This window comes from Dicentrarchus labrax, unplaced genomic scaffold, assembly GCF_905237075.1.
Source record: "Dicentrarchus labrax unplaced genomic scaffold, dlabrax2021, whole genome shotgun sequence".
NCBI classification, from domain to species: Eukaryota; Metazoa; Chordata; class Actinopteri; family Moronidae; genus Dicentrarchus; species Dicentrarchus labrax.
In genome coordinates this window covers 8,804,141-8,817,141 of record NW_026136703.1, presented here as the reverse complement: position 1 = coordinate 8,817,141, position 13,001 = coordinate 8,804,141, and the positions used below count along the sequence as shown (strand labels likewise).

At 40.2% G+C, this 13,001-nt stretch overlaps 1 protein-coding gene across 9 annotated transcripts in view; it reads left to right on the top strand.

Annotated features, from left to right (window-relative positions):
• ralgapa2 (Ral GTPase activating protein catalytic subunit alpha 2) overlaps positions 1-13,001 on the top strand; it is an 86,903-nt gene that overhangs the window by 19,281 nt on the left and 54,621 nt on the right. For 7 of the 9 annotated variants that reach the window (XM_051382322.1, XM_051382349.1, XM_051382292.1 and 4 more), the window contains exons 4-16: positions 3,840-3,897; positions 5,443-5,486; positions 5,642-5,822; positions 5,994-6,112; positions 6,677-6,815; positions 7,444-7,652; positions 8,289-8,534; positions 8,792-8,974; positions 9,412-9,546; positions 9,715-9,863; positions 9,970-10,081; positions 10,393-10,630; positions 11,628-11,807. In XM_051382322.1, coding sequence (XP_051238282.1) covers positions 3,840-3,897; positions 5,443-5,486; positions 5,642-5,822; positions 5,994-6,112; positions 6,677-6,815; positions 7,444-7,652; positions 8,289-8,534; positions 8,792-8,974; positions 9,412-9,546; positions 9,715-9,863; positions 9,970-10,081; positions 10,393-10,630; positions 11,628-11,807 — 1,993 coding nt within the window. The remainder of the gene's footprint in view (positions 1-3,839; positions 3,898-5,442; positions 5,487-5,641; positions 5,823-5,993; positions 6,113-6,676; positions 6,816-7,443; positions 7,653-8,288; positions 8,535-8,791; positions 8,975-9,411; positions 9,547-9,714; positions 9,864-9,969; positions 10,082-10,392; positions 10,631-11,627; positions 11,808-13,001) is intronic. The other 2 variants (XM_051382297.1, XM_051382331.1) reach the window with 1 other exon arrangement.

Sequence of the window (13,001 nt, the reverse complement as noted above, 5' to 3'; positions counted from 1 at the left end):
TTGTTCATTTAAATGCCACACTGAAATGCACCAGTTAAGTGCTGTGTATGTAAATGGTCAGTAATTAGTAAGTTGGTAATTAATAACAGTGTCACTCTGTGTCATGAACACCATCAACAGTCTTGTTCTGTCTGGTGTAATGACATCATATTCCTCTTGATGTACATCTTAGGTTGAATCACTCATACTCTCCTTTAAATGTTGGCTAATATGTTGCTGAAAAATTAACCCAGGGCCATTTAGCTAAGTGATTTCTTTTCCTCGCTCCTTCCTCTTTATGCAGTCTGAGATATGACTGATAGTTCACCAGCAGGGGTTATTAGTTAATGCATAAATGCAAATTTACTAAGTGTAGCTTCAGTCTGCACATGGGACAAGCTGAATAAATGAATGCAGATGTCTGAGGCTATGTTTTAACCTGCTCTTATGTTTAGCCTTCAAATATGTGCTGTTTTAAAGTTCTGCTGCACATTTTATAGATAACTATATTTTCACTTTGTTAACATGTAAAACATGTAATGTAGCTTTCTTCCTTGGTCCTAAACTATTCATGCTTAATCATGAAAATAATATAAAAATGGTCTTTTGCCTGCTGCAACTTGGCTTTCACTTAGAGCAAAGAGGAAAACCTGGCAGCTGAGTTAACTGGCAATTGGAGACCTAAGAAGGGAGTTGGATTGCACTCTGCTGCTGCCACCCACTGGCTGCAGAGGAGAATGGAAGCATCTTAGTCATTTGTTCATAGTTAAGCTATTTTGGTGGTTGATTCGAAAGTAATACTCTTTTTAATAAAAACCTGCTTTAAATTATATTATATTTTCAGGTCATATGAGAAATGACATCTTACATTTACCAAGACCTTTACCAACAAATGATCAGGGCAAGCTAAGAAATTTGGTTAGCATGTAAATAAGCAGTCTGGTTTGGTCTACACTGTTTACATTTACCTTCCAAAGCATTTCAAACAAAGCAGGTGTGTAACTGACGTTTTTCTCGCTCTGTACATGAAGCCTACAAGTGATTTTAACATTAGGGTCTCATTGTCTTTGTAGGCCAAAATATGTTATGCTGTAACGCAAAGATAATACTCATTAACTTTATTTCACATTATTCCCTACTACACTATTTACTGTGTTGTACGAGTTTTGTGATTGACATACCACTCATTTTCTGATGCCTGTGTGTACATCTTGTGTAAGAAGGTTTGCTGTATGTTAGGTTACTCTTTGTGTCTCTCTTGAGATTTCATTGTCCTCCAAGTTGTATCAACCTAAACAATATGTAAATGATTACATTTCCTCTGCATGTCTGTAGCTGCTGTCAAAAAGCCCTTGTAGACCACCTCTTGGAGAAGTGTATTCTGTGCCATGTTCAGGCCCTGCGACTGGAAACCTAAGTGCGGATCATGTAAATGTGTGAAGGCTGTAGTTGTACCATAGTAATGCCCCCATCGTTATGCTGGAGTATGGCTGCAGATTAGAGTAACTCCACCAACCCTCAGTCTAGCAGACTCGGCATTCGCCTCATATCAGCCAGTAAATTCCTCATTGTTGCGCCCGCCATTCCAGCTCCACAGGGAGTCTTTCTGAGCTAGCTTCTCCATCTCATTCCCACTCTCCCATCCTGGTGCTCTGTAAGGAGAGAGAATGACAGTGTTATTGTGTTTGCTCGCACACACACACACACACACACACACACACACACACACACACACACACACACACACACACACACACACACAGGGAAAGGCTTAAGCAGGCTACCCTGCTGTGTTACCGCCTAGCATAATGCATCTGCTGCCCCAAGGAGACAGAGTGAAGGAGGCCAGTACAGAGCCTGTACTGAGATGTAATAATCCCATGCGGGATCAATAGTGAGGTGCAGCCACATGCCTGTACACGCATACCATCACGTCTGTGGATCAGAGAGAAATGGAACAGCACAGATAGTTATCCAGCACCCCCTTTAAGTGATGTATGTCTTTCAGTATCTCCGCTGTCACTGATAATGACAGGGATTTAGTCTCAGAGGACAAGAAGGGAAAGTTAAAGATGGAGGATGACAATGGAAGAAGGAAGTTGTTGACAAACTGAGACACTTAAAGCATGAGATGAGTCTGGACCACCACAGCTCGCATAATGTGGACAGCACAGGTCAAATCATATGCCATCTTCCAGAGCAATTCTAATGTGGTAATAGGAGGTTTTTACAACAGAAAGTGATTGTTTGGTTGTCTACAACAATAGAAACAAGCCAACTAATAACTGTATTATGTGAAAATGAGCCAAATTTTTGTTTTTGTGTTTTTATAATTTAAAAATGTCAAATGTCTTTTTATATAGCTACCTAACATTTGTATCTACTCATAGTTCATCTGCTTCAGGTTATGATTAAATAATTTTATCTACAGCCTTAACTGTATGGCTTATAAGCAGATTCAATATTCTCCCTTGCCATAACATAATGCTCTATAGTCTCTGAAGCTTTCACTCATACTCATATTTTTGACTTTACATCTGTGGCTGGAGTGGACTTAATCTTTGTAGTTCTTTCATGGACATTTTTCTGCATCCTCTGTATCCTTCTCTTGCTTGTTCTCTTACTCTTCAGGGCAGATGACCTATTTATCATGCCGGCCAGAGTTGGTTGTCTGGTTGAGTGGGTCAGAGCTGCATACGTAAAGCAGTAAAGGATAGACTTGACCTCTACATTGCAATCATGAAGTCTTATTGGGTCAGTGATTAGGATTTGATGAGAAGTGAGCCATTGGGGCATCAGTTGTTCACAGTGCACTGATTATTAACTAGCCATGCATGCACGCGCACACACATCTGCCGCCCCCCCGGCCTTTTTTTCATCCCTCCAGAGGGACCCAGTTAACCTGTCGCTGCATTCAAGAATAATGATAGGCTGCTGAAAGGTTAGAGCGCTCTAATTGAGTTGTAAAGCGATTGTTGGGGAGGTGATGACATTTCGCAGTGCTGTCCTGTGTCAGAGGGATCTGCAGACATGCTAGGCCAAGTGGAGGGAAAGGGCAAGGACACTGCATTCCTTAAGTGTATACGCCTTTTTCAAAACTGTGCCACTCTGCAAAACAAAGTCAGTTGTTGTGTCCACCATCTTTTATTTTACGATCAAATAAAGATAATAGGCTGCAATTAACACTTGTTTCCATTACTGTTTAATCTACCAATTATTTTCTTGATTCACTGATTCATTGCTTGGTCCTCAAAATATCAGCGAATAGTAAAAATAGTAGTAGTAATAGTAAAAGTGGCGTCCTCAAATGTGTAGCTTTGTCCGACCAACAGCCCAAAACCCATATATATTGAAATTTACTATCATGAAACAATAATAAAAACAAAAAGCACAATACAAAAAAATTGTTTTAATGATTTACCAACAGTTCGACATGACAGTCTTTTACGTGATATTAAAGGACAAAACAGCTCATCAGACATTACATAGATAAGACACAGGTGTGCTCTATCATGAGGAGGAGTGTCCTCAATGACATTTGCATGTTGTAGAGGAGGAGCAAAAAGCTGCCTATTACAAAAACATGTAAATATTAAAACAACATACATAGATGGATGTTTTCCATTTTTGCATACAATTAATTCCTCTTCTGTTGATCGACTAAATGAATAATTGTTTCAGCTCTAAAGCTTTACATCACTTAAGTAAAGCCTGGAGCTAGTCAGTGCTTAGTTTGGTGGATGAAAAGGGCCCTACTGTGTAACCTAATGCAACTATTATGCTATTGCTATTACTGAAATGTACCAAATATCCACTTACTAAATCTAATCATAACCTTTTCCTTTTTTTTTTTTCATCAGAAAATTCTACAACATCTGCCTGAGAAAATCTACAACCGATGGCAGTTTCACAGTATAGGTATGTATTGGTAACTGTTTTCACCGTATGAAATACTTGCACTACCTTGAATGCTAAGCTTTGTCTCTACGTTACACCTGACAGGTAGTTACATACTGTGTATATGTCTTCCCTCTCTATGCTTCTGTAACCTTTAAGATACACTTTTGGACAAAAAAATGTCACCACAACCATGCTAAGCCTTCCAAAATGAAGAGAAAATAATTAGTCTTAGAAGGGGATGTAAATGGGAAATGCAAATGAGCACTTCATTTGAAATGCAAATAAGTAATTGAATTATGCTGGCATGATTTCAGTCCCACACAAAAAAAAAAGAAAATCCTTGCAGGAAGCGATAACCCCAATTATAACTGTTGTTTGTCAGCCGTTGGCAGCAGCAGTCCAGGTCTAGATCACTTTTGCAGATTGGCCTTCCCCTCTGGCTTGTAATTCCAAATATCAAGACTCATCTGGCTTTGGATGCCCCAGACAAATTCACCTTTTTTGTCAGTCATTGGACAACAAATCCTCACAGGTTTAAGTCTGCCTCTTGGCCTTTTCCTGGACTCGCATAGAATTTTCTTCGACACTCATCAGTTCATGTGTCACTGGTCAAGATGCTGTGCTGTGACTATGTACTTCTTTGTAGAACGTGTGGTGGTAGCTCGAGAGCTTTTCACCATACCAGAGTTTTAATTGAATTCCTAAGATAACTTTTTCTTTCAGATAAGTTTTTATCACATTCTATGTACAGTAGCATTGCCGAAAGGATTTTTACTGCTCTGGAACATTTGACACAGACCATCAAAAGCTGAAGAAAATCCTTACACCTTTTATCATCCTTTGTCTGCTTCTAATTCCTTCAGTCCTGATCCCAAAACACGTGAAAGGATTTCTTTACACCTTTATGTGTCCAACATAAAAAAAATTTGATTTAACCTGATGAGAAGAGAAAAATAAAAGTGCCAGAGAAAGATACTTGGAAAATAACTCACCAAATTCTTCATGGCTACCACTGAAATTTGTGTTGGTCGAATAACACAGTTAAGAACCAGTATAAGAACCAGCCAGAATTTTTCTCACATCCCACAAGGACTCCATAAGAACAGTGCTATCTGCAGGCTGTCAAGAGTATGTATGTAACACGCGCACGCACGCACACACACACACACACACACACACACACACACACACACACACACACACACACACACACACACACACACACACACACACACACACACACACACACACACACACACACACACACACACACACAAAGAGACCTTGTACGCCCAAGGTATTTAGCAATCAGAGCAATGTCTCATTTGATTACAGTGGAACCAGACTGCCTTCACAAATGCATGTCGCTGCCAACTGATGTTAATTTTCATCAGGAAAATCTGAAGCCTCGCCACTCTCCCCACTAGTTTGTCAGAACCACCCATCAAGGTCACTTTGTCTCAGTGGAGATGAAAAGCAGGTCCCTCCCTGTCAGCCATTTGTTGTTTTCTGCTTGTGGCAAAACAAAAGTTTTTGACAATTGCGCTTTTTTCGTTCTTCCAGGTTCTATCCTGAAAAAGCTTTTACACACTGGAAATTCATTCAAGGTAAGTGCTGTTTTCATTGGCACAAGATATAGAAAGAATCACTATCTTCCAGCCACGTGATACACTATATTGCCAATAAAAATGTTAAAGTCACATTTAGCTTTAAAGATGATTAGAGTTAGCCTCTTTTAATGTGTCAATCTCCTTCTGTCTAGATCCGCTGTGAGGGGATCCGTCTCTTCCTGCTGTGGCTGCAGGCCCTGAGGGACAACTGTGCTGAGGAGCAGTTCCTTATCTTTGCCTGTCTGGTGCCAGGATTCCCTGCTGTGCCCTCCTCCAGAGGGCCCTGCACCCTTGACACCATCATTTACAACCCCTTCTCCAACCCGCCTGATGGTGAATATTCATGCCTTTGCATGTGTGAATTTATAAAGACACAGATTCTGAGACATTCATAGAGTCAGTGTTGTGAAAAACATACTAAACTGATATCAGATTGTGTAGGTTTTTAGGGGAGAATTCTTTTGCCTAAATTTAACTTACGGTCTTTGTATTTGTCTATCTGAGCAGCCAAGGTGGTGCCTGAGGAGATTACCCCACTTGTTCCGGCTGTGGTCGGAGAAAAGGTTGCAGATGACCAGACCTGTTACATCCTCGAAACCCTGCTCAAGTACATGGTCATCCAGGTAATAACTAATAATGATAATAATTTTTTTAATTAATTTTTTTGTTTTTGTTTGATGGTGTTACTTTTGAATGCTTTATCCTCTTGTCCTTGTTAGTTTTAGACCAGTTTATACAATTGAAATGATTGAATCCATAATTTGTAACAGTTAGTTAGTACCCTATTAGGAGCAGTCTTTATATATATATATATATATATATATATACATCATAGTAAAAATTCCTCACCTGTAAATGGAAAATATCCCACCCACTGTATATTTTGGTTACTCCGTGTATTTGTTGTCATGGCCATGGTTTGTTGGTGTGAGTGCTTAGTTTGGTAATCCCTGTCTTGTACAACAATAAGATGGAAAACTTAAGTACACTGTCAGTTGTTAAGTGTGTAAAGTTAGTCTGTTATTCTTGACCTAGCTCAAAACATTTCCTTCTATAGACTTTTCTTTGTTAGAGAAACCTTCAAACTATTGCGTTGCAAACAATATACTGTCACTATCTGAGCTATGCTGGAACCATCTCCTCTTCATGTAGCCTGACCTTGTCTGCCTTTGTGCTCTGTCTGCCAGGCATCCAGTTTAGAATGGAAGAACAAAGAGAACCAGGACACAGGCTTCAGGTTTCTGTTCAGCCTTTTCAAGAAGTACTACCTTCCACATCTATTCCCCTCCTTCACTAAGCTTACAAATCTCTACAAGCCTTTATTAGGTAAGCTGACATATATCATCTAAGATATACAGTATATTTGCCTTCATACTGAAGCCTAAATTTGATTCATACAGCTTGGGCTCTGCACAAAATAAGTGACTTTGCCAAAGGGGGATGGCAAAGTTGGTATACTTTATACTACAGGTAGGAGCTTTTGAAGTACAGCAAGCTACCCTTTTCAAGTTACTTTGCTAATCCTATAATGTTAATTTATAGTATACCCTCAGCTCCTTGAATTCAAGTGCTGAGTGGAGGCTTCCAGTTATAAAACTGCTCATAATTAAAATGTGAGTTTTAAAAAATGCAGTAACTATTTAGGTCAAGTAGTAACTACAAAAACAAATCTGTTTTTTGTTTACAAGAAAGAATGATGTCTCATGTGTGCTGTTGTGAGCAATATAATATCAATGTTATAAATAATGTACTGATCAATGTCAAAGTTTAGTGGTTGAGTGAGCAAATTTTTATTCAGCTGGAAAAACTCTCAATACCTTCCACAGCAAGACATCTGGAGTTGACATTTAATATATCTCTCTTTTCTATTTTCCTCTTCTCTTTTTGTCCTTATTTTAAACCCCTCCCTCTGTCACTATCCTTTACTCTTCCTACCACTGCATTGCTCAATTAGACCTCCCCCACCACAGACCAAAACCCTTGTATGTGCCAGTGACGCGGAACAATGAGAGCACCTTCTGCACCAGGGACCAGTACCTGGCACCCCGTGTGGCCTTCATCACTTGGCTGGTCACCTTTTTCCTGGAGAAGAAGTATGTCAGCAGTGCTGCTGCAGCGCAGAGCGCCAAGAACGGCACTGAGGTCATTCCCAAACTCATCCAGGTGAGCAGGACAGTGCCATTGTGTTGATTTCTCATACTGCCATTGAGAATGGAGGAGGTAGGCTGTTATTATGTTTATCTGCAGCAAAGCCCCTGTGCACTTGTATCTGTATTGACACGTTTTTGAGAAAATATTCACACATGTATTAATTATTAATCCTTTAAATTACCATAGTACACAGTACATGTTGCTCACATTTTTGGCAGTGAAATGTGTCATAGTGAATGTATGTTACGACAGTAGCAAACCTGTAGAATAACAGATCACAAAAATACTTCACTCATGGATGTTCCGCAATGCAAATATATTTGTTATTTATCATTACACATAAGTGTTCAAAATTATATAGTGGGATTTATTTTTTGTCTTTACATGACAGTTAATAAAGTGACAGTAATCATGGGAAGTGAAAGGGAAGGGGAATGAATGCAAAATGAATGTTATTATGATTACACACAGGTGAAAATCATTTGACAGTAATGACAAATACAGTAGCTCATTGTCCATAAAACTGGCCATAAAGATAAGGAATTTCTAGTCAATAAGACTGTAGCGACCAATTATTTAACTGTGCAGAGGCAGCCCTATAGCATACTAAGAGACTCACATTTCTCTTTGTGTCTCTTTGGTGCCCAGACTGTCACTGCAGGCAGTAGCAGCCAGGAGAAGGAGAAGGATAAGACATCAGATGGGGATACGAACGGGCCAGCGGGGGAGCCTGAGAAGAGCCACTCCAACAGCAGCACGCTGTCAGATCGACGGCCCAGCGATTCCAGTTTGTGTAGCATTGAGGAGGAGCACCGCTATGTCTATGACATGGTGCATGCCATCCTGCTGTCCACCAGGGACAATGTGAATTTTGTCAACGAGGTCTTCCACCAGGTACAGTGAATGACCAAGCAATATTTCTTCATTTTATGTTGTAAAGATTAATTACATTGCAGGTATTGTATAGTTTTCATTTTGGGTCATGATTAGAATACAAACAGTGCTGACGCTCTGATACTATGTACTATGTTGCCCTCTGCTGGCCATATGTTGGCATAACTTAAAGGTCTTTCTTATTACAAGGCTACATTTTAAAAGCATTCATAATACTGTAATAAATTAAATTAAAAGTCTATTTTTTCCCTCTTAAGGCCTTCCTGCTGCCCTCCTGCGAGGCATCAGCAACCAGGAAGGTGATCAAAGTTTATAGGAAGTGGATCCTGCAGGAGAAGCCCAACTTCATGACGGAGCCTGACACACCTACCCAGAGAGATGAAGTGGATGACAGCTCTGAACAGACACTCAGCTCAGAGACTAACAGCATGCATGCACAGGTGCAACTTCTGATACAGAAATACCAAATAAAATAGATTATATAAATCAATCATAAATGCTTTTGATTGTGTATCGTCGAGAAAAAAGTGTAGCCAGTACATTTCATTTTATTTTATTCTATTTAATCTCTATTCAGGACTAAGTTGAGTTTTACATTTGTAGCAATTAGAAATATATTTAAAATATATTTGTAAAAGCCTGTTTAATCCTAACTTCAGTTTGGCTGAAATTATATGATTACATGACATACTCACCTATAAATCACATCATAAACTAAAACACACACAATGGGGGTCTCAAAACAGCATAGATAAAGTGGTAGATAAGATAAGACCATAGAATTCTTAATAAACATACAACCTCTTTTCTATCATGACATCAGTGTTTGTCTTAATATCTTGGATTATGTCTACTGACCAATTGAATTGCCTTCCAGACGTTACAGAGTCATGGTCACAGACGGTCGTCCAGCTGGGGGAGGACTTACTCATTTAGCAGCGCCATCAGTCGGGGCTTTCTCACTGAGGAGCAGAACAGGGACGTCAAGGCTGGTATCCAGCCCACGCTACAGGTCTGTCTCTGTGTTCAGAGATGTGTTTTTATCCTGAGTTCACAGCATTTAGTGCTTAGAATCTGCAATACTCGCAGTATTCACCTTGTCTGTCATTACTGTTTTCTTACTTACTTTGTCTTTATATTTTGCTGTTTGCTCAACTTTACTCTGTCGACATATGTGTAGGTATTCCTGACCAACTCATCCAATGTGTTCATGTTGGAGCCATGCCAGGATGTACCTAAACTCCTGGACAACCAGGTTGAGGTGTGCAAGGGTGTTCTCAGCATCTACCGGCACATGATCATGGAGCACACAATGAATACACAGACATGGTTAGTGACATATTCAAATACACATGGAAGTTATTCCTTTATGGCTCTAACATCTCTTTTTTTTTTTTTTTTGACACTGTGTTTATTTACTGTCTGTGTTCTGCAGGGAGCAGATGCTGCAGGTACTGCTAAGGATCACAGAGGCAGTGATGAAGAGGCCACAGGAAAACCAAAGAAAAGACAGCTTTGCTGAAAGTTTAGCTTCTATACTTTTTAGGGTATGTCATCATACCTATTCTCAATACTCTATAACTCTAATACAGTGTAATTACAGAGAATTCAATGTGCATTATTCTATTTGCTTTTTTAGTAATCACCACAATTTTTGCTCAGCAACCTGTATGTACTGAGTACTGAGAGTGCGTCTTCGATGGATTGATAGTTGACAAAAACACAAAGAGACACTATACCAAATTAGATGTATCAGTGTGAGAATTCTGCTGTCACATCTTATCAGGGGCTGGGATTCATTGATGTAACCCTGTCTGTCAATGCTAATTCATCTTTCCTTGTCTCATCTTGCATTCAGACCATCATTGTGGCGTGGGTGCGAGCCAACCTGTGTGTATTTATCTCCCGGGAGCTATGGGACGAGCTGCTGGCAGTGCTGTCCTCTCTTACCTGCTGGGAGGAGCTGGTGACAGAGTGGGCCAGCATCATGGACTCACTGACGGCTGTGCTGGCACGCTCCGTTTATGGCCTGGATATGGCCAACCTGCCTCTGGACAAACTCAGCGAACAGAAGGAGAAGAAACAGAGAGGACGTGGTGAGGGGGAGAACAGGGGGAAAAAATGTGAATTGAGATCGCTAGAATTTGGGTAAAAAAAGGTTTGAAACTGACTTAATTCTGGCGCTGGTTACTTTAGAGTCAAGTCTTATTTTTTCTTACATTTGACTTCATTTGACATTATAAGTCACGTCTGTTGATCAGTGACTTAATGTTGTAAAACAAAAAAATAAATGTCCAAAGGGGGAAGAATACCTTTTATAACCACTGTATTCCTCATGTTTAGTTTTACAGAACCTCTACCCAAAGTAACTGAGTTGGTCAAAATAAGATTTGTGAAGTCTTTAAAATTTCTAAGTTGACATACATTTTTAGTGCTGACAATTAGTCGATTGATTAATCAGCCACCAGAAGATTAATCATCGCCAATTTTATAATCAAATAATTGATTGTATCTGTCATTTAAAAAAAGAAAAGCTGAAAATCATCTTTTTCCAGCTTTCTAAATGTGCATTTTTCCCTGTTTCGTGTCATTGTAAATTGAATACCCTTTGGGTATTTTACTGTCTGCTAAACAGAACACCTCTGACATATAAACTGCCCACCTTCCATCCATCAGTGTGCCCTCCTGTCTGCCTGTGTGTTTTTTGATACTACCACTGGTGGTCACCAAAATCAAAAATGTTCAAATCCTACACATCAGAGTTTTAAATGTGCACTTTACAATGAGCTAAAGCTTGTTAATACCCACACTACATGCTAATTTAAGGAAATGGGCAATTACACATTGATGTTGACAACTACTACATCAGTGTGTGGAGTGTTATATTCAAATGACAAGTTTTTAAAGCCTAAAATACCATAACCATAATTATCCTTTAAGGTACTCTTAAAGCCACTGAACTGTCTTGCGTGTCAGCGGAGGTTGGCAGTGCTAAATCCAACTATAAAGCTGATTATTTAAAATGAATTTGATTTATTAATTAATTTACTCTGACACCTCAGTAATGAGCAAGTGTTGTTCTCTGCATGTCAGGAGTGATCCAGGACTCCCAAAAGGCAGCAGCAGTGGCACGTTCCTTTTCACTAAGTTGGAGGAACCAAGGCGAACAGGGTGGGCCAGGAATTCAGGAGCCCATGAGGATTCGATCCGCCACTACGTCAGGAGCTCCTGGGGTAGAGAAAGCCCTTAACAACGTCCGACAGAAGGCCTCTGGTAAGTACCTGTAATAATAGTGGTAAAAGTATGGTTGCTGTATGTTACTATACCATCAAATGAAATAGTGTCTTTTATTAGAGCCTCTGCGTGTATGTACTATTCTATATCCATGCTGTATTCATCTTCTGGCTTTGTGTGAGTCAACAACAGAGTACTGATAAGCCTCTGGAGCACAGCCTCAGACCACAGGGTTTATCAGACGTATTGACTGCGTGTGAAAGCCTTCAGACAGGTCCATGTGTATGCTAGCCCAGGTGTTGTTGAAAGGCCCAGCACCAAAGACAAAGAGGCCAGCAGATGGCCACCATTGTTCCCCTGACATGTCACTGGCCAATGTCAACATGTTTCCATGTCAGCTCGATTGCAGGCATACAGCACAATCCCCCCGACGGCATGTCAAAGGACAGCTTTGGACACTCATTGTCATTAGCTCAATTCAGACACCGCAAACACCCCTTATCTGATGGGAGTATGGCAGGCTAATTATAAGTTGAGCTGGATGGCAGTAGAGTAGTAACTAGCTGCAGTGCCTGTCTTCCGTGTCTTAATTTTGTCTAGACAGAATATCTTAATGTGGGGGATAAAAGACGATCGCTTTTCGTTTCCTGGCCTTCCGCCCCTCCAATTACCACCAATGTACTAAAATGACGAGCTTGTTGAGCTAGGAGCAGATGTATTTCTGCCTGAAGGATGAAGTCTTAGAAGGTGTGTGTGTGTGTGTGTGTGTGTGTGTGTGTGTGTGTGTGTGTGTGTGTGTGTGTGTGTGTGTGTGTGTGTGTGTGTGTGTGTGTGTGTGTGTGTACACGCTGACGCATCTATTATATGTCCCGTGTGCATGTTAATGCACCTATTCTCTTAGTCTGTTTGTTTGTATCTGCATGCAAGCAAAGATGGACATTAAACACTACCGCTTCAAATTCCCTTCCCTTTCTTTGGCCTAATTGGATTTCTCCCACATTGATCTTCAAAGGCCCGACAGCCCTCCTCCCTACTCCTCAAGAGAAGGCCCACACATCAATTGCACGGCAGTTTTTGATAGTTTCATTAAGAGTGTAATTAATGCTCATTAATATGCATAAATGGGAAGCAGTGGTGGGCTGTAGCAGAGACGATGTATCTCTCTCACTGAAAGGCATAATTAAAGTGTGCTGAAAGCAGAGAATAGAACTGTCCTCTTTTATTTCTCTTTGA